The sequence below is a fragment of the Ammospiza nelsoni genome, chromosome 16 (assembly GCF_027579445.1).
Source record: "Ammospiza nelsoni isolate bAmmNel1 chromosome 16, bAmmNel1.pri, whole genome shotgun sequence".
Lineage (NCBI taxonomy): Eukaryota > Metazoa > Chordata > Aves > Passeriformes > Passerellidae > Ammospiza > Ammospiza nelsoni.
Window position 1 is genome coordinate 11595358 of NC_080648.1, and position 19284 is coordinate 11614641.

Genomic DNA, 19284 nt, shown 5'->3' on the forward strand with positions numbered 1-19284 from the left:
TAAAGGAATCTGCTTGCTTCTTGATCTTCATTGTAAGCTGAACAGACTCGGCTGTAAGCCATGTTATTCCTCTTTGAAATATTTTTTTATGGCTCTCTGCTGCACAATTGCTGTTTTTTCAACAATCTTAAAAATGTTGAACTGTGGAATAGTTTGTGGTTTTAATTGATCCCACAGTGGCATATACAGATATCAAAATAATAATGATTTTTATCCACTGCCCTGCTCTGCATGGGATGTGCCTGAGAAGAGATAATGTAACAAAAGAGACTAAAAAGGTGAAGAAAAATAAGACGACAAGAGGAGAGTGCAGAGTTAGTTTACAGTTAAAACCATGTAAACCAAGAAGAAATAAAAAGCAAATGAACCCAACAAACCAAGTCAATTAAATACTCCAAACTCCCAATTTCTGGGAGCCCCAAGAGCAACATTGTGTGCTCTGTTGTTTAAGAAGGGACTGGAGCAGAGCCTTGCCTGTCCTGCAGCTCCCTGCACTGCACTGAAGGCATTGCCAGGTTTTTCTGGTTTGAAATTCTGCAGCAGAGGCTTCCTGGGGAATTTGTGTTCCACAGTAACAAAGTGCTGGCATATCTTCAGGCTCAGACCCCAGAACAGGACCCAGAGGTGCTTCCTCTTGAGGGAAGAGGTTTCTCTTGGTTGTAGAGGAATTAACCACAGGCAGTCAAGGTTGTTCAGTTTAGCCCCAGAATTGCTGTTTCCGTCACACCCACAGCAGGTAGTGATGGATGCAGCTTGGCTTTGTTTCCTCTGCAGGTTGCAAATCCTTCTCCTGCTTGACCAGACAGTAGACAGCAGCTTCTTCCATTTTTAAGGCTGCATCCTTCTTTTCTTTGTTTTCAGCCAGGTTTTTTCACCCTTTTAATGTGCATGTACAATGCAAATATGAAGTTGAGAGCCAAATGAGGATTTTTGCCCTCCTTCATGCAGTAAGGCACACGAGGCTGGCTCAGTACTGTTAGTTCACACTGCAGCATGAGCAGGGAACACTGTTCATCCTCAGCTACTGCCATCAGTACCTTTAGCAAATCCTGGTGTTACCATGCAGTGCTATGGGTTTGGAAGCTTTACATTGTTTTCCAAGTCCAAAAATGTCAGAATCCAGTATAAAAAAAGGTCAATATATTACTGTCAAAAGTTTTTTTTTCCTTTTTTTATACAAAAATTAAAAAGATCAAAATATATCACATTATTTACATATTGTGCTTCATGCTTAGAGATCACTGAAAAAGAACACACAAACAAACATTTTAATCAGAGAAATGCTCCATTCATTACACTTACTAACTTTACTGTTACTATAAGGATTGACATTCAGATTTCTTTGTTAGTAATGGTACATCCAAACAAATCACAAATAGTTAAAACCTTTGATATACCAAGGGTGTTCTGACATTCTAACTGAGGGTTTGCAATCAGTTAGTGGCATGCTGTTAACTCCAGCTGTGTCCACATACCACATGTTTACAGCTGGGTTTGTAATTCCACTCAGCTTCAGTGTCACACACTTGTTGGAGAATGAGGATTCTCTTACAAGTCTGGATCAAATCCTCATTTTACAGGAGGACACATCTCTCCTCACGCTCCCAGGCTGCCAGTAGCACTTCCAGCCCCTGGCTGCTCTGGGTGCACAAGATGCTACAAATTCCCTGAGCACTGCACCCAGGGTGCTGATGAGAGCACTGAGGCAGTGCTTGTGAGTTATAATTACAGTGGCAGAAGAATCTTTGTTAGAAAATAAATATTTGGAACTCTGCCACAAAGAGACAGCCCACTGTTACCTCCTCAGCTGGGAGAGTATGGACTGAGAAAGGCACAGGGGCGCCTGGTGCAGCCTTTCCTGGGTGGTTCCTGAGCTGCCTTGGCCTTGATAAAAGCCCAAACAGGCCTGTAAAAAGGCATTCTCCTGACACTGTTAATGATTTGTCATGCTTAGCAAGTTTTTGGTGTTCCCAGCCCCAGTCTAGAGCTGGGGGGAACAAGACCTGAAGCTGCTGGAATTCTGCTCTCCCAAGGAATAATGCCCTGTCTGCCAGGCCTGTGAGCTGCTGCTTAAAGCATGTGCAGCAGAGCAAACATTCACCATGCAGGGAGCAAAATCACTCAGGACCTGTTCAAGAATAAACAATTATTAATGTTACCGTACCTTATGCCAACATCCTGCTACTGGCAGTCCGTCTGGTCCCTGCAAAATTCAATTTACAGATTCAGTTTTCCTGACAGTGACTCAAGTGTCAGACCCAAAAACCTGAAGCTCATTGGTCACAATGAAAGGCTTAGCATCACTGTTAATTACCATGCAAAACCCATTTACTGTATATGCACAAACCTGAATATGCAGGCAATGTAATCCATATGTCACGCACAACACAAAATTAAATACACCTCAGGGGAAAAAAATAAATTGGAAATCTACACTTTTTTTCCTTTAAACAAAGAAAATGTGTACAAAGAGATTTGAAATCACAGTTCATCAACTTCATAATCTGCTTTATAAGGTAGTGTATTTTGCAATCAGACATATATATGGAAAGCATGATGTGGGAATGTATTTTTTGTTAAAATGTGCTTTTCTGTTTGGGGGGAGGTGATGTAGGTATTTTTTTCCTAGATGGTATCCTAATTGTGTTAAATTTGATCCTGCAGTACTTAGTTTCTTTAAGGAATCTTGAGTTGCTGAACTGAGAATAGGATGAGTTGTGGACTATGCAAAGGGAGTGAAAATATTTGTCATGTTCCACTGGAGATACAAGAAACATACAAAAATCAGAAAGCCAGAAGAGCTCTGACTCCAGGAGGAGAACACTGGAAAGGAAGGAGCCCTTAGAAGAGGAATGAGCTATGTACGACCAGCTCTCTCCAGACACCTCAGAAGAAATAGCTGACTGCTGCTGCCTTTCCTGATGCTGGATTTGTTTAAGGCTCTTGGACCTCCAATTCCATGAATTTCTGCATGTAGAGCCACAGAGAGCACACAGGCACTGACCCTTCCCTCAGAGCCACCTCCAGACTCACTGGGGCTGGGAGGATGTGGATGCAGCAGAGAACTGCTAGTGCAAATACAGGTCAAAATGCAATTTTACATTTTTTACTGTAAATGTTAGTCATCACATTTTTTTGTATTCTGTATTGATTTTATATGTAAAATAGCCTATGCCCAATAAAACAGATGCAGTGAAGTAAGGTAACCCTCTCCAGCTACTCAGAGTGTAAGCAGTCATGCTTTCCTGTAACTTTTGCTTAGTTAGAAAACACATTTTTTTCTGCAGACACAGTCAATATTTTGGTCCAAAGCTATTAAAAAAAGGGTAAAACATGTACATTTGCCAGAGTTGTCTGGTGTGATGGGTACAAGGGGACAAGGTGCAGGGTGGCTGTTTGACCTAAAACATGCTGACCTGCTGTGAAGGTGCACCCTAACACTGATGGTCAGGGGGTTTATCTGTGTCCTGAGCTATTTCTCTTTCTTATTTTGGGTATCATAAAACTCCACATCTTTCTACCATGTTTCACTTGAGTGACTCCAAAATGACTCTTTGTGGCTGTATGTGGGGCTCATGTTGGTGCTCCTGGACTGAAAGCCCAGCAAGTCTCCTCTGCACCCTGGGCTGCAGAAAAAAATCAACATTTCAACCAACCTGCAGCTAACCAGGGGGATGCACAAGTGCTTTACTGACTGGTCATGTTGTAGTTAATTGGAGGAATGTAGTAAATTGGAGGAATCACCTATTGCAGTTTTCAATGCCTTCAGCAGAGATGGGTCCTGTGATTTCTGTGTAGTTAAGATGGAAGATGCTTGGGAAATAGAACATCTCTGGGGAGTAAGTAAGAAGTTAGAGCAGGCCTGCTGTTAGGAATTGGTTTCTTGGACACATCTGAAAGTAATTTAACTTTTTGAAAGAGAAACAGCTTACTGCCCTTTTGTTTCTCTGAGGACAACTGCAAATCATCTAACACGCAGCATTTTCTATGGTTAAAAAAAATGAAAATAAAACAATGACCTCTTTTAGCTAGTGGTGCAGAGCCCTTTTGGGGAGCAGAGCACAAACCTTCCTGCATAAGCACTGGACCCAACCTGAGCTCTGGCTAGAGCTCTGTGCTGGCACAGCAAAACCCAGAGCAGGGGCGCTGCTCTGCAGGACTGGCTGCTGCTGTTTGAGGAAAGCTTTTCAACCCCAGCTGGGGATGGGACTCAGGGCTGCAGCAGCACAGGCACAAGGGGAACCAAACTGGGCTATGGGTACTGAGAGAAACTTTGAGCATCTGTTACCAGAGTTTGAGCATCTAAAAAATGTTTGAAAGCATCTAACTTTGAGCATCTGTTACCATAAAGGGACTGGCATCCCCTGCGTGATCTCACATGATTTATACTCATCTAAAATCATTTTAACTGGGGAGAAGAAGGCCCCACACATTGTCATCCTTCTCCAAATGCCAGAGTGAAACACTCCAGCTTTGCTGCCCTGTGTCCTTCCTCTCCCTGGAGGGGTTTGCTCCTGGGGCCACAGCAGGAACACACACAAACCATGCAAGACACAGCAGATACTGTACCAAAGGGCAGGGCAGGCTCAGCCCATCCAGGCCTGCCAAACCTGGGTCCCTTTTGCTGCCTGCAATGCTATGATCTCCCTGTATGGAAAAATAACTGCTTGTTGAGAATGATAAGGGACACAGGGGTTACACAGACAGACAGCCATGTTTCAGCACAGGGGGAGGAGGATGGGTCTAGAGCTTCACAGGTCCATTTCTGATGACACAGCAGTCAGCAGAGTGGTTTTATGGTAGGGAATTCACATGACATGTGGAGTCTGTCACCTGGGGAAGATCCTCTGTACACAAACCAGAGATTCACATTTGTAAAAGTGCAGTTAAAGAGATAAAGGGTAAATCACCCAACATGTAAAGAGAGGAAAAAATGAATTGCAGTTCACATTCAATCTCCAGGCAAAATAAAGCATGTTGACTAAAGGGACTTATTGCTGGTGTAGCGAAGCTACACAACAGCCTTGGCTGCCATGGCTGTGCTCAGACAGTGAGGAAAAGTCACACATTCAGAGAAGAAATGAGGTTTGGATTGTCATGGAGCAAGCAGCTGGCACTCTTAATTAGGTGCTTCTGGACTAAGTTCTAAACAGCTACATATAAGCAGTTTCAGTTCCATTTTTGCTACTTTTCATTCTGCAGTTTCAAAGCATTTCAGGGAGAGGATCTCTCTACCTTTAGTCATTATATGAGAAACAGTAGTGAAAAGGAGGTAAATTTTACCAGGTCAAATAACTTCTTATAAACCACTCTAGATTTTTTTTTTTTTTTTTTGTGGGCTCTATCTAATGAATGAGAGGCTCTGGAACTGGACTTGGGGACTTGGGAGATGCAGCTACCCCAGGCTCAAACAGCCAGGAGGTTTCCTGGAAAGCCCAGTGGTTCAGTGGAATGGACAGCTCTGAGCCACAGGCACACAAACCAGGGGAGGTCTCTTCTCCCAGGGACACTTCCTGGCAGCCTGGGGAGCTCCAGCTCATGCATCATTTATGCTTGGCAGAGCTGTGATGCCATCAACCCTAACATGCTTCCCCTGGCTCATCCCTCACTCAGTTTGCAGGGATGAAGGGATGGAGCTGGTCTTGTTTTCAGATCAGCTCCCATCCCCTGCACCCAGTTACTCCCTGATTTCAAACATGTCCAGAAGCCAAGCCAGCAGCATCACACTATCTCCTGAAGAGCTCTACTGAGGTCCATTGTTCCTGACTACAATAAGAAGGTCTTCACACAAAGATGCTTTATTTTTACTGCTGTGGCTTGCTCCCATCTGGCCAGTGAGGAGCCTTACAGCCAGCAGTGAACTTCCAGCAGTGCAGATAAACCATTAAGAAAAGTGAGAAAACAATAATCATCTGCTCTGATTTACTGCAAAAGAGAGAACTCCCAAATCCTCCCTGGCTGCAAAGCTGTGTCTCCTTTTCAGCCCCTCAGCCTGTGCTTAGGATAAGTGCAATGGAAAACTTACCACAGGACAAGGCTGGTCCAGTCCAGGGGGGCCTGGTTCCCCCTTCTGTCCTTTGGCCCCTTTCCTCCCTGGTATTCCTCGTTCACCCTGTCAGCACAACAGGAAGATATCAGGAGGAAGAAACACCTTTGGTTCATGTCTCACAGCACTCACAGTGCCAGTCCTCACCCAGAGTAAGGACACTTGCACTGGTGTGACCTCAGCTGAGCAGTGGAATCACTGTGAAAATCTTCAGTTAAAGCTGGGTGGAAATATTACAATGGATAATTTTATAACAGATTGACTGAATGAGCAGTTTCTGCTGGAGCCCAGGTTGGTATCTGACAGAAAATGGGAGCAGCAGCTTCCAGCTGAGCTGGGCTCCTGGCTCCACCTGGGTACCCCTTTGTTTAAAGGTCCCTGTAACAAAACCTTTGACTTGGATCCATTTTCAAGGTCTGTAAACCAAGATCAGTGATTCTGTGCAACCTGGAGCTGTCAGGCTGCTCCATTTCCCCACAATGCTCAGGCTGGGCTGGGGAGGGGGCAGGCTTGCAAAAACCCTTCAATGTGGGTAGGAATTAACTGCCTGTCCTGCCTTGTGCTGGGAAATTGCAATTCCCTGGGCTGCACAGAAGGCCTTTCAGCAGTGGCTCCCAGGGCAAGCAGCTCTGCCTGCCAAGAAGAGCAGCCTGTCCTGCCCCACAGCATCAGCACAGCCATTCCCCACTCACCTTCTCGCCTCTTTCACTTCTCTCTCCTTTCTCTCCTCTGAGGCCAGGGAAACCCTGTCACCACAATTTTTAGGTGGGAAAAAGGAAAAAAATAAAAAGGTTTTGTAAGTTTAGTGTGTGAATGGCTCAGTTCAACATGAGCCAACTCCAGCCATCAGCCTGTCCTGCTATGGTGAAAAATGACATTTTCTCCCTGTTGACTTGGTATGTCAGCAATTCTTTGGAAAAATGGAATGCTTCACCACACCCCAGTAACATTACTATTAACATTATATTATTATTATTGTAACATATACTATTCTACTAGCTATTGGAAATTTTTATGTCACTGAATCCAATACAAATATTCTCAGCTGGAAAGGGAAGCCCTGGCAGCACCTTCAGGTGAGCAGTTCCACTGTGCAGGGGAAGCAATGGGCCTGAATTCAGCCCTTCCTACAGCCATCATTGCATGGCCATTGTGTACACAGTGTTAGGTACATATTTTCCCAACAATCTCAAGTTAGCTGTGTGTTACTTGGGTTTCTACCATGAATAATTAATGTTTTCCATACTCACATCCAATCCTGGCTCCCCTGGCTTTCCCTGCAGATGCAAAAATAACAATTAGGATGTGCTGTGTTGAGCTTGGTGCTGCAGACAAGCTTAGATCCAGTTGGTTTAACGTGGCAGTGAGGGCAGGGCTCACCCAGGAGCTCTGGGACTGGAGGCTGCTCCTTTGCCACCCACCAGGGCAGGGCTGCTCCAGCTCTGCAGCTCTGGCAGGACTCCCCACAGCAGGATTTTACACCCCTATTTTAGGATTGCACCCCAATATCCCTGCTCCTCTCCCACACCCGTGATTACCTTTTCTCCTTTGGTGCCAGGTAACCCAATGAGCCCTGGAGCACCTGGGAGACCCTTAAATTAAAAACAAACAAAGCATTGGGATTGTTTCCTGTGAGAGGTTTCTGTCAACAGCCAGAAATGAGATTTGGGAAAACAACTCACAGCAGGTCCGGTGTCACCTTGGTCCCCCTTCTCCCCACTGTCACCTTTCTCTCCCTTGGCACCATCCAGACCCTGCAGACATGAAATGGATCAGGGATCAGCCCCCCATGCACCCCCAGCTCCTGCCCCTTCCCTGGGGTCCCACACCCACACTGCTGCTGAGGTTTTGCTCCTGACCACATCATCTAAGAAAACAGCTGAAAATGTTAAGGCTTAAACAGGTTTTAAGCCTTTTGGTTTGGAAACCCTGGCTCTCACCAGCCCTCAGGACTCTGTGCTGGAGGAGGGGTTTGGATTGTAAATGCTTGGAAGGAAAAATGGCTTGTTTTCCAAAATGCCAACTGCTGAACAGTAACCAAGGGATGTGTTGTGACAACAGGGACAAAAAACTCAGTCTCCAGAGCTGACAGGCTTTTGTGAGCCTGTAAATAATGCACTAGCAGCTGGGAAACTGGGTGACATTTAATTTATTGACTTACTTTAGGCCCCTGGATTCCTGGAGGACCCTGTGGGAAAGACAGTGGTGCATTTGAAAAAACCACAGAATTTAAAATCATATCCAAAACTTTCCTTCCCAAACAATTTCTTGCTCAAATTACAGGCTGACAATGGTCAAACACTGATTTTCAAGACAGGTGGCAGTTTATTTTGTTCTCCAATATCAAATCAGGGGGCAGGGGAACTGAAAAGGAGTATTTTGTGTAACATAGGACAATAAAACTCTGCAACACAAGCTCTGGGGAGTGAGAGCCCCCAGGATCTTTGCTGAAGAAAGTGGCAGGAAGCTCTGGGGGTGTCATGGTGCCACCACAGCCCTCCACACCAGGGCAGGGCTGGGATACCCCCAGGCTGTGAATGCCACCTGAAATGCCACTGCTTTTGAAGCATGCTCTCTCAAGGTGAATATTTGGACCAGCAGAGACATCCCAGCCTTCCCAATGTCCCTGGCAGCTCCTTTTGAAGCACTGTAGGCACCAAACCCCTTTGATGTCTCCATCAAAAATGCTCTGTGTGTTCATCACCACCTGCCCCCTCTCCCAGTGCAGCTGATGGCAGAAACCTTGAGGACTTGGGTGAATTTAGGGGAATAGAGACACTGTCATGGTGGGGAACAGATTTTCTGTCCCACAGGATTTTATCTTTTCTCTCAAGGAACAACTTGGATTTTTGCAAAATGAGCCATAAACTCTGATGCACTCTCCTAAATTGGGTGCTTTCATTTCTCCAAAGACAGATCAGACTGTAGCACTTCCCTTTTTTTTTTTTCCCAGATTCAAGACAGCCCAAAATGATTAAACAGAACAAACCACCCTTGTCCCTTATCACATTCAACAATAAATCAGCAGGAATCACTTCAGAGTCCTACCATAGGGCCCGGTAATCCAGGGGGTCCAGGCTCAGGGATGATCTGCAGGAGGGAATTTAACAGCACATTAACGAGGCTCTCAGGAGCGGAAACCTCACAAAGCCCAAAATCATCATTTAATGCCCAATTGATTACAACAGCAGCATCCAATATCTCAGCCACCAATACAAAATCTAAATAACTTTGCAGTGCTAAGTGTGTGAACTGCTCTTCCCTAAGGAATAAACCCCAACTTGTAGGAAACAGTTGGGTTTTGCTGATGGATATGGGACTGGTGGTGTATCCTGAACCCCAACTTTGCCTGGTCCTGTGTCATGGAAGAGACTTTATATTGCCAAGATCTTACATGATTATTCTGCAGACATGGTGACCCAGTGTCTCCTTTTTCTCCTTTGTCTCCTTTTGGCCCTTCTGCTCCCTGAAAGATAAAAATGTGACACTGATGTGGTGCATCTTCCAGGAGAGGAAAAATGAGAGACAAATAGGTTTGTGTCCCTCTAAACACCAGCATTGGCTCAAGCAAAGCTCGTGGTCATCTCCAGGGGACCTTGAAGAAATATTTTCTCCTCCTTGATACATTCTGAATGAGCTGATTAGAAATGGAAATTCAAAGCTCAACAGTAAGGTGGTGCACAGAGGTCATTGCTTAAATCAGCCAGCCCAGCCCCATTCTGAGCATTTGCAGAAATGAGTGCCTGAAAGAACCAAGGGCAGAGGGACACCAAAGGGACGTACCGGGGGACCTGCCGAGCCCATTTCTCCCGTCTCTCCTTTCTGCCCCATGGCCCCCATGCTGCCCTGGTCACCCTTTGCTCCTTTGGGACCCTGCAAGTTGAGAAAATACAATATGTTAAGGAGAAAACTCTTAAAATATTCCCCCACAGGAGCCACTTCTGCCTCTCTGCTGTTCCCTCTGCATCATGAGCTCACTAGAACATGTTTTAACCTTCAACCTCACAGATGCCAATTTTGAGGGTGCAGCAGAATTTGGCTGGGCTGCAGGAGGGATTCCAGCCATTTGGGGTTGGGAAGGTTTACAAAAGGATTTGAGACAGCATCTGATGAGCTGCTTGTGAAAGGAGCCCCCTTAGCTCGGCAGACACGGCCACAGCAGCATCAGCACGCTCAGAGCAGAGCAGAGCAGGGGCTGCGGGCACAGGGCCATCAATTCAGGGAGTCACAGCTGCCCCTCCACAGCAGAGCTCACTCCTGGCACGCTGGATTTGCTTTTCAGACACACAGGAATCTTCCCTTTCATTTGGCTCCTGGCAAGGCCTCACTCGATCCAGCCGTGCCTCACTCACCTTTTCACCATCCGCCCCAGGTGGACCTGGCAAGCCCAGCTCTCCCTGCAGGGAGACAAACAAAGGGGAGCCCATGGTAAATTAAATTAAAGATTCATCCTGGGAAAGCATTGTGCAAGGAAATTAGTTATTCATACACAACTGTTGTGGTTATGGGTTTGCCACTGCCAGGCTTAGGACCAAGGAGGTGTCAGTGACCCACCAGCATCACTAGCTGATCTGGATATTGGCACAGAGACCTCAAAAGGCACCAAAATCCTGTCCCACCCTATTCTTTCAAGAGATACTTTTCTACAAATTACATTTTTCTTTTGAAGAAGCAGCTGGCTGCAGGTTACAGACTCTTGCTTGTGAAGCAGGAGCACAGCAGGGCCTGGGACACAGCACTGGGACAGCAAAGAGCACACAGGGAGGGTGGGAATGAGGGTGGCTCAGCACAGACACAACACTGCCAGCCCCTCTCACAGCTGCTTCTCCCACTTCTGCCTCCTGCCACAGACCAATGGGGCACTCTCAGAGGAGCTGGGATTTTGTCTGTCAGGTTGAACTGGGACTGGACTCATTTCTGGGACAGCATCCTCTGGAAGAAGGCCAGAGACAGGTCAACAAAATTTTGGCTTTTGTGTGAAAGCCACTGTTTTTTCAGCCAGAGAAAGGGCTAAATAGCACACACAGCCCCAAACCCCTCTGCAGGCTGCTTCAACTGCCTGATTTTGGCTTGGGAGACTCCTCATGGAGAGCTACTAAGGACTGTACCTTGGCAGAGGTCAGGCTCACCTTGGGTCCTGGAGTGCCTTGGGGGCCCGGCGGCCCTGGGGGACCTGGTGGACCCTGAAACACAAACAAAACAGGTTTGGTGATGACTGGCATGGACAAGGCACACTGTGCTCATGCTGTGGGGATGAGCACTCCCAGCCATGATCTGCCACAGACACTCAGGTGAGTGGGATTGCCTGAGCACTGAGATGAGCTCAGAGCTGCCACACAGTGCCCAAAGTTCCTCTGCCACGGGGCTGTTCATGCAGAACACAACACAGTGGGAGCCAGTCAAGTGTACAGCTGCAAAGACATGGGCTGAGAGGCAAAATGCCTTTAGCTGGAGGTGGCACCCCAACCTGATGGTCTGTTTTTGCATCCTGCCCACTCCAGCCAGCCAGCCTGGGAAGCAGCATCCTGCTGAAAACAGTGTCAGCCAGCCAGGGAGGTGCAATTAAAGAGGGGAAAAAAGGAGTTTGTGTGAGCACTAACAACAGGAAAACCTTGCACACTTAGAGAAGTTATTTTTCCTGGGCACTGCTGGATGCAAAGACCACAAACCACCTTGAGATGAACAAATATTTTCCAACTTGCAAATTATTTCAAGCAGCAAAATTTGTGGTCTTGCTCAGATGGAAGCCAAACCAGCATCATATCCTGGAGCACCTTTCTCCATGGCTGCACACTCAAATGCTGTTACACTTAGTCACACTGGAAGCCTTTCCAGAGCCTTGTCCTTGAGACTGGTCAGTGCACAAACACTGCAAACAGCGAGTAAGCAGGAAAACAGCAAAGTTAGTGAGGTTCAGTGGTGTGCCCCTCTGCAGTCTCTGCATGCAGAACAAGGGACAGGGTCTGGGTCCAGCAGATGAAGGCTCCAGACATTTGATGGAGCCTCTCCAAGCACTGCACTCCACTCCCAAAGCTGCGTGCCACGTGGCCATCTGGCAAACGGGAATTACCAGCACTTTGTGTATCCCTGCAGCCTGTTATAAAACAATTAGGATGGTTCTCAAATATGCCTGTAATTAAGTATTTATTCTATTCAGCCTATTTCTTTCTAATGAAAAGGTCAGGGCACTGTTCAGTTGGGCGGGTTGAGGCTTGGGTGTCCTTCCCCTTCCTCCCACATCCCAACTATTGACTCTGCCACCGCTTTTGATGCTGCATCCTGAATATCCTCAAACCCCAGAGGCAATCAGCTCTTTCTTTCCTCCCAACCAGCTCTGTGCCAAGACAGAGATCTCAGGAGGAGACAGAGGACAAGGGCGGACACATTGCCACCATGGATGTCAGTACTTTCCCATGAGCTTTGGCACAGGCTCACCTTGAGCGCGTCCAGGATTCGGCCGTCGTAGTCGATCACGACGGTGTCTCCCTGCTCCCCTTTCAGCCCAGGGGGACCCTGCAGGCAGGGATGAATCCTCATTAATCCCACAGCATGCAGAGGTGGCTGCTAGGAAAGCAGAGACCTGACACACAGCGTTTGGGGGTTATCACCTTACAAACACCATGGATTTAACCAGCCCTCAGTCTGACAGCTGGAACTGTCAAACCTCAAAAGGCCATCAGTTTGTGTAATGGAGAAGAGCATAAAAATCCTCACTTGATTACCCCATTCCCAGCTTTCCTCTTGCAGAAAAAAGGGTCACAGAATGGTCATGAGTATAAGAAAATTGGACTTGACTGATTTCCCATGCCAGCATTCAATACCTGTGCAATCATTTGTTTAAATATGCACAATCTCTATTTTCTGATACTGAATAGATCCTGAAGCAATTAATCCACATTCTAAGCAGAAAGAGATGGTGGGGAACAGCTAAGGTTGAGAAAAATATTGTTCCAAAATGAAATCCTGAACATCCATACCCGGGGTCCAATGGAGCCAATTCCTCCCTTCTCACCAGGTTCACCCTGAAAATCAAAAATCATTTTTCAATGAGACCAAGTAAAATATAAAATATTTATCCTAAAAATACTGTACCCACCCATAAAGATATCCTTTAGATTAAGAAAAAAATATGACACCAACAAAGGACTGCTTCTCCTAGCGGAAAATAGATTTGACCTGAGAATGAATATATTTAGCAAAAAACAATGTTGGTGTGACAACAAGAGGAGTAAGAGGAGGTCTCATTGCAGGGGGAGAGGAGTGGCCAGCTCGGGGCTGTGCTGCTCTCCAGCTCCTCTCCCTGTCCCTGTGCTGAGCTCCATCTCTTTGTGCTGTTTCCACCCTTTGCTTCAGGCTGAGTTTTGCATGTGGAAAGTTTCAGCTGAGATGTTTAAGCCACTTTCAACGGGGAGTTTAAGGAAAAGTTCTGTGCCAAATTGTTCCTTTTTTCTTCCTCTTTTTTATTTTTTCCCCTTACCGTCTTTTTCATAATTTTTGTTCTTTTAATTGGAGGGTTTTAAAAAGTCATAGTACTCTTACAGTAATGACCTGAAATTCTGTTCAGGATTCAAAAGATGTCTCATTTGTCACACCCATGTTGATCCCCTTGCTGACCAAATTAAAGCTCTCCAAAAAGTAAAAAATGGTAAAAATGTATAAAAAAAAAAATAATTTCAGTCAGCACTGCTACTGTGGTTCTAGAAAAAAGTTTACTGAAGTTCACCAGAGCCTGCTTTGTTCCTCACATACACACCATCTTGCCCAATAAGAGATCATGACTCTTTGATATAGAAATATTGGTGCATCCAGATCCTACTAAACACAAAGCAGCTGAGGGGGTAAATAGCAGCCCATGGATGCTGTCTGGGGCTCCTCAGCACCACCCAACAAAGCCAGATAATTTTATCTCTCAGCAGCTTTGGAGGTCAGGAGGACAGGACAGCTCACAAGTGCTTGGGGCTCTGAAGCAATTCCACAGCCGTCAATAACATGGGATCAAAATGTGATCAGAATTCTACAGTTTTTGATGAAAAAGGCAATTCAGTGGAAAATGTGCAAGTGGATGACTTACAAGCTCTTATATTGATCTCTGCTTGAACCCAGCTTTCATCAAATCACCAGGAAAAGTTCAAACACTCCTAATCTCACTTTTTTTATGTCAGTTTTGGCACTTTATGAGGCTTTTAGAAGGCAAATTCCCAAAACACCTCCTCAGCTGGAATCCCCTGCCTCAGCAGTGCTGTGCCCAGAGTTGCAGCTTCTCCTTACCTTCAGTCCTGGGAAGCCATCTGTGCCATTCTCTCCCTTGGGACCCACACTTCCTTTTTCTCCCTGAAAACAAAACCCTTTAGACAAATGCTGTACAGGGATGATGGAGAAAAGATTTCTTCAGGTTATCATTTTCTTGATTTATCTTCACTTTACATACACAAGGGAGCAGAGCTCTCCTTCCAGCTGTGAAACACATCACCTTGCCCAGGTGCAAATGGGGAAGTTTTGAGATAAAAGTGAAGCTTTACGATTCAGCAGTTTGGCTGCAGGTGGTGTGTTCAGCCATGAAGCTGGCCCCAAAACCACAGCATAGAATAATAAATTCACAATGTTTTTTTGTTGGAAGGGGTCTTGAAGATCATCCAGCCATGGGCAGGGACACCTTCCACTATTCCAGATTGTTCCAAGCCCTGTTAAACCAGGCCTTGGACACTTCCAGGGATAGGGCAGCCACAGCTTCTCTGGGAAACTTGTGCCAGGATCTCACCACCCTCACAGTTTTTTGATCTTTTTCCACATCAGAGGAGAAATGTTTCTCATCCTGCCCCAGCTGGTGCAAAAATCAGACAGCAAAAGATCCCACAGAATCACACAGAATAATAAGGTTAAAATGCTGCCCAGCACATGCATTAGAGGGACACAGAACAGAACATACCTTAGGGCCCACCAGTCCTGGTTCCCCAGGGATCCCATCATCACCCTGATGGAACAAAACACAAAAAGTGAAATACACAGGCCTTGCACACACTTAGTAGGTCCCAACACATCATTTGACCTCACTGAGTGTTGCAGAGACACAAACCCCACTCAGGTTTGCAGGCAACCAGGGCAGAGCAGCAGCAAGGAGCACAGGAGGCTCCAGTGTGCTCCCCTGCTCCCACCCAGCCCTGACTCCCTGCTCCTGGGAATGTGGATGGGCATCTTCCAGAGTTTGCTTACAGCAGGTCCTGGCAAAGATCTTCTCCCACCTTCAACAGAAACTAAACATTAAATTCCTTAAGGCCTTTTGGGTCCCAAAGACCTCCTGTAGCTGTTTCATGGACTTCATCACAAGCCACCAACACCCTCTGCCAGGAGGAGGTTTTCTGGTTTTTCTTGTGCTTTGTGGTTCTCCTGGAGTAAAGCCACTTCATGGATGCTGACAAGATTAGTTTTACCAGGCAGTTATGAAATGTTAAAGCCAAATCCTGGCCTGAAATACACCCATGGCCACCCCTGTTTAGGGCCATATCAGTAAAAGGGAAAGGCTGGGCCCTGTCAGCGCTTTGACTTCTCTTAAGGGCAGAGATTTATCCACTTCTCCACTGGGGTGGAGAGCCTGGCCATGTGAATCTCTCACAGTCTTCAATGCCACACCCCAGCAGCATTCCTGGCCCTCCAGGGGACATTTCCCACGGGACTGCAGTGCTGCTGGGTGATGGCCACCCCAGGAATTCCAGACCCCTTCCCTGGGCAGAGAACATCCTCCAGCCACCTCTTGGTCCATTGAATTATTGGAGAGAAAGGGCTGAGACCTACTGCTTTGCTTGGCATTTGCTCTTTTGTTCTTTGTCTCTTGGGCAGACGTGGCTGCAGCTTCTGGCTTGCTGGTGGAAATGAAAGCCAGGCTGCAGGCACAGCCATGCCCAGTGAGGGAAACTGAGGGAACACAGGGAAGGGTTGGTGGGGACAGCCATGACCACAGCCTCTACACCAGTCTCTGGCAATGGTTTCCTGAGCCAAGCACAGAGCAAAGCAAAGGGGAAATAAATAAATAAATATATAGTTAAAACAAATAAATATAATATATAATATATAATATATAATATATAATATATAATATATAATATATAATATATAATATATAATATATAATATATAATATATAATATATAATATGTAATACATAATATATAATTAGTATAAATATACTAATAATGCTAATACTACTACTAATACTAAAATAATAATAATATTTTTTAAATCACCATTTTACCTTTTTCCCCTGGACGCCAGGCTCACCCTTCAACAGCAACATCAACAGAAGAGAAAGAAATTTAGGGACATGACAGAAAATAATGCAAATTATGTAGATAATCAAAATTAATTGTAAAACTAAAATATTTGGCTTGTGCTGATCATATTTATCCTCCCCAAATGCAAGAAAGCACATTCCCACAGCACAGCAGATTGCAGCCCCCTACAGCCCCATTTCCAGTTTTGAGCATGGGCAGTGGACGTGATATTGAGGAAGTGACACATTCAGACATTTACACTCCAGTCAATGCCTTGGAATTTTATATCTGATATATATCAACGGGTTCCAGTCCACTGCAACATGCTTATTTTCATCCCCACCCCTCCTATTAAGCATAATTTCAAAAGTTAATGTTAAAATTAGACAGATTATTACCCACCTTTGGTCCTGGAGGGCCTCTGGCACCCTGTTGAATATAAGAGTGATAGATATACTTGTTTGACAACAGAGTAAAACAGAATAAAAACATTTCTAAGGGTATTTTAATTCCAAGAAAAAAAATTACACAGATGTCAACTTCTCATCTTCCCTTACAAATAGAGCTGTCTTTGTTCTCTGTGCTCCCAGTAAATAATATCCTTTTATGGCTCATGTATTTTATGTATAATAAACACCTTTTTATCCACTTTTAAATCTGCTGTATCCTTTAATCCACCTTTTTAAACTGCTGTATCCTTAGCAGTTTGGAGTTACAATGCCAGGTGGCTTCAGAGGGGCAGGAGTCAGGATACAGGAGCACCACATCCCTCCAGAAGAGCCCAGGGGACACAAAAACTGGCCTCTCTTCTCCCCAGGGCACAGGTAGCCCTGGGCAAACATCCATTTTAGGGCACCTATAGTTGCATGAGGGGTTTTTGTCCTCCATAAGCAAGAACACAAACCCCCTTGCTGCAGTGAGCAGAAGGGTGATGTTCAGTGGGGGTGAGGGGCCGACACACAGAGATGCTTCTGGGCAATACTGACCATGACTCCATCCTCTCCTGGCTCGCCTTTGAAACCCTGCAAAAAGATAAAAATACCAACACTGAAACGATTACCTCTCATTCTCCGAAATGCTCAGCAATAATTTTCAAGGGGAATGTTCAATGTTCAGTGTTTCAATGTTCCACTGTGTTAAGCTTTAGCCTATCTTTTACTAAATAAATTGCCAGTGGTTTTTGGATTTGCAACAGGTCATCCAAAGGGTATGGACTGGGGAAGAGATCTCCTGGCTGTGTGAGTTACAACCAGCACCTGCAAACTCACGCCCCAGGCCCAGCTCTTTGCTCCAAAACTGAGATGGAAGGTTCCCTCCTGCTCCCCTGCCCACACCCCAGGGCTTTGCTCTGTGAGCAGCCTGTGGAGCCCAGCAGTGGCTCAGGCTGGGCTCAGTGGCTCTGGTGGCAGCTCTGGGGAAGGGGACACCCTTCACCCTGCTGTCCCCGTGGGGTGGAGCTGCCTGGCACGAGCTCGCTGCGCATCTCCCGTCCTTACAGGGGAGCCCGGGGGTCCTCTTGGGCCATCCTTTCCCGTGTCACCAGGAGGCCCCCGGGCACCTGGGGGTCCTGGAGGACCAGGGGGGCCCGTGGCTCCATCTCGACCTTGATCACCCTGGAAGAAGTTCACACAGACATGGTGAGACAAAGAAGTGTTGGCAAGGGGTGCTCTCAGGGTGTCCACGACATGCACTGCATCCCTGGCCTCTGCTACCCCAGAGAAATTTAACTGCAGCTTCCAAATGTTTAACTTTCAGCTTTCCCAACTGCAGCTGGGAAAAATGAAAGTGAGCTCACCAAGCTCACCGATTTATGCCATTTGGAGCTGGTTCCTCAACCAGGATTGTGCTCGACAACGAGATTTAATCTGCTTAATCCCTTACCCAGTGACTGTCTGCGTGGAATCCACCAACCCAGCAGCACCCAGAGCAGCCCAGGCCCACACCATGCTGGCAGGGAGCATGCACACACTGCCATGGCTCAGTGCATCACGTCAGAAAACCACACAAAAAGTGGCAGTGCTTGATGTCACCCTCTACAGCCAGCCACAGTCACACACGAACCTCCCGAGCCGCTCGCACCCTGCGGATTTTGGGTGCCCAGAACTCACTGTGTCCCTGCAGGTCTGTGGGTGCCATTCCCAAGGGGAGCACCCCATGGGGCTGATTCCAGGCTGAGAATCAGCTCCTGGCCCCCCAGCAGCCAGCCCAGCCCCGGGGCCCAGCCTGGCCCATCCATGGGCTGCACAATGGGAAGGGCAGGCTCATAAATCTTGTAGCAACATCTGGGAGAGTCACCACCGAGGGCTGGGTTTAATATGCGGTCCACCCTCAAATCAGGGACAAGTGTGGGATTTTTCAGAAGTCCTTAAGTGACTTAGCAGCACAAGTCCCATGGCCTTTCAACAAGATCTGGGCTCCTAAATCACTTGCATCCTTTTTTTAAAAAATCCAATTGTAAAGGCAGAACACTGCAACCAATTATGTCGAGTCTCCCACTGAATTTTTCCTAATTACAATGTCCCATTTAGAGTTCAAGGATTTAGATTACTCTAGTTTTAATGCATTTTATTTTACAATACCAACACTGTTTATATCAAATTTACAGGACTTTGCTGCTTGATTCTCAAATCTCACAAAGAACCAAATGCTAAAACCCGTTAGTTTTATGTCCCTTTACTCTGCCCCCTAAATTCCAATGGGATTTCAGTTAAACGTGCTCCCAACAAGCATCTCTAAACACAGCCATGGTCGTGGCAATTTAAAATAGCAACAGTCAGCCAGAAAGAGAAAGCAAAAGCAGCTCAATCACAGCAAACCAGAGGCAGCAGGTTCGGAGTCTACCTTGAGCACTCGCCGGCTAAAGACAAGCTGATCATTAGCCAGAAATCCATGACTGAGGTGGGGAAAAACCATCTATATCCAGGGAAAGTGGGAGGCAGAAGAATAAAGAGCAGCAGTTTAAGGTGAAAGCAC

The 19284-nt window shown here is 46.2% G+C and overlaps 1 protein-coding gene across 1 annotated transcript in view; it reads right to left on the bottom strand.

Annotated features, from left to right (window-relative positions):
• Window positions 1-4210: 4210 nt before the first annotated feature.
• Window positions 4211-19284, bottom strand: part of LOC132080255 (collagen alpha-1(XXIII) chain-like) — a 173951-nt gene continuing 158877 nt past the window's right edge. The window contains 21 exon segments of the mRNA XM_059483285.1: window positions 4211-4281; window positions 4322-4467; window positions 4469-4647; window positions 6026-6112; window positions 6739-6792; window positions 7297-7323; window positions 7585-7638; window positions 7729-7800; window positions 8208-8234; window positions 9095-9136; window positions 9441-9512; window positions 9830-9919; window positions 10399-10443; window positions 11176-11229; window positions 12482-12559; window positions 13024-13068; window positions 14315-14377; window positions 14973-15017; window positions 16293-16319; window positions 16714-16740; window positions 17298-17333. Coding sequence (XP_059339268.1) covers window positions 4211-4281; window positions 4322-4467; window positions 4469-4647; window positions 6026-6112; window positions 6739-6792; window positions 7297-7323; window positions 7585-7638; window positions 7729-7800; window positions 8208-8234; window positions 9095-9136; window positions 9441-9512; window positions 9830-9919; window positions 10399-10443; window positions 11176-11229; window positions 12482-12559; window positions 13024-13068; window positions 14315-14377; window positions 14973-15017; window positions 16293-16319; window positions 16714-16740; window positions 17298-17333 — 1341 coding nt within the window.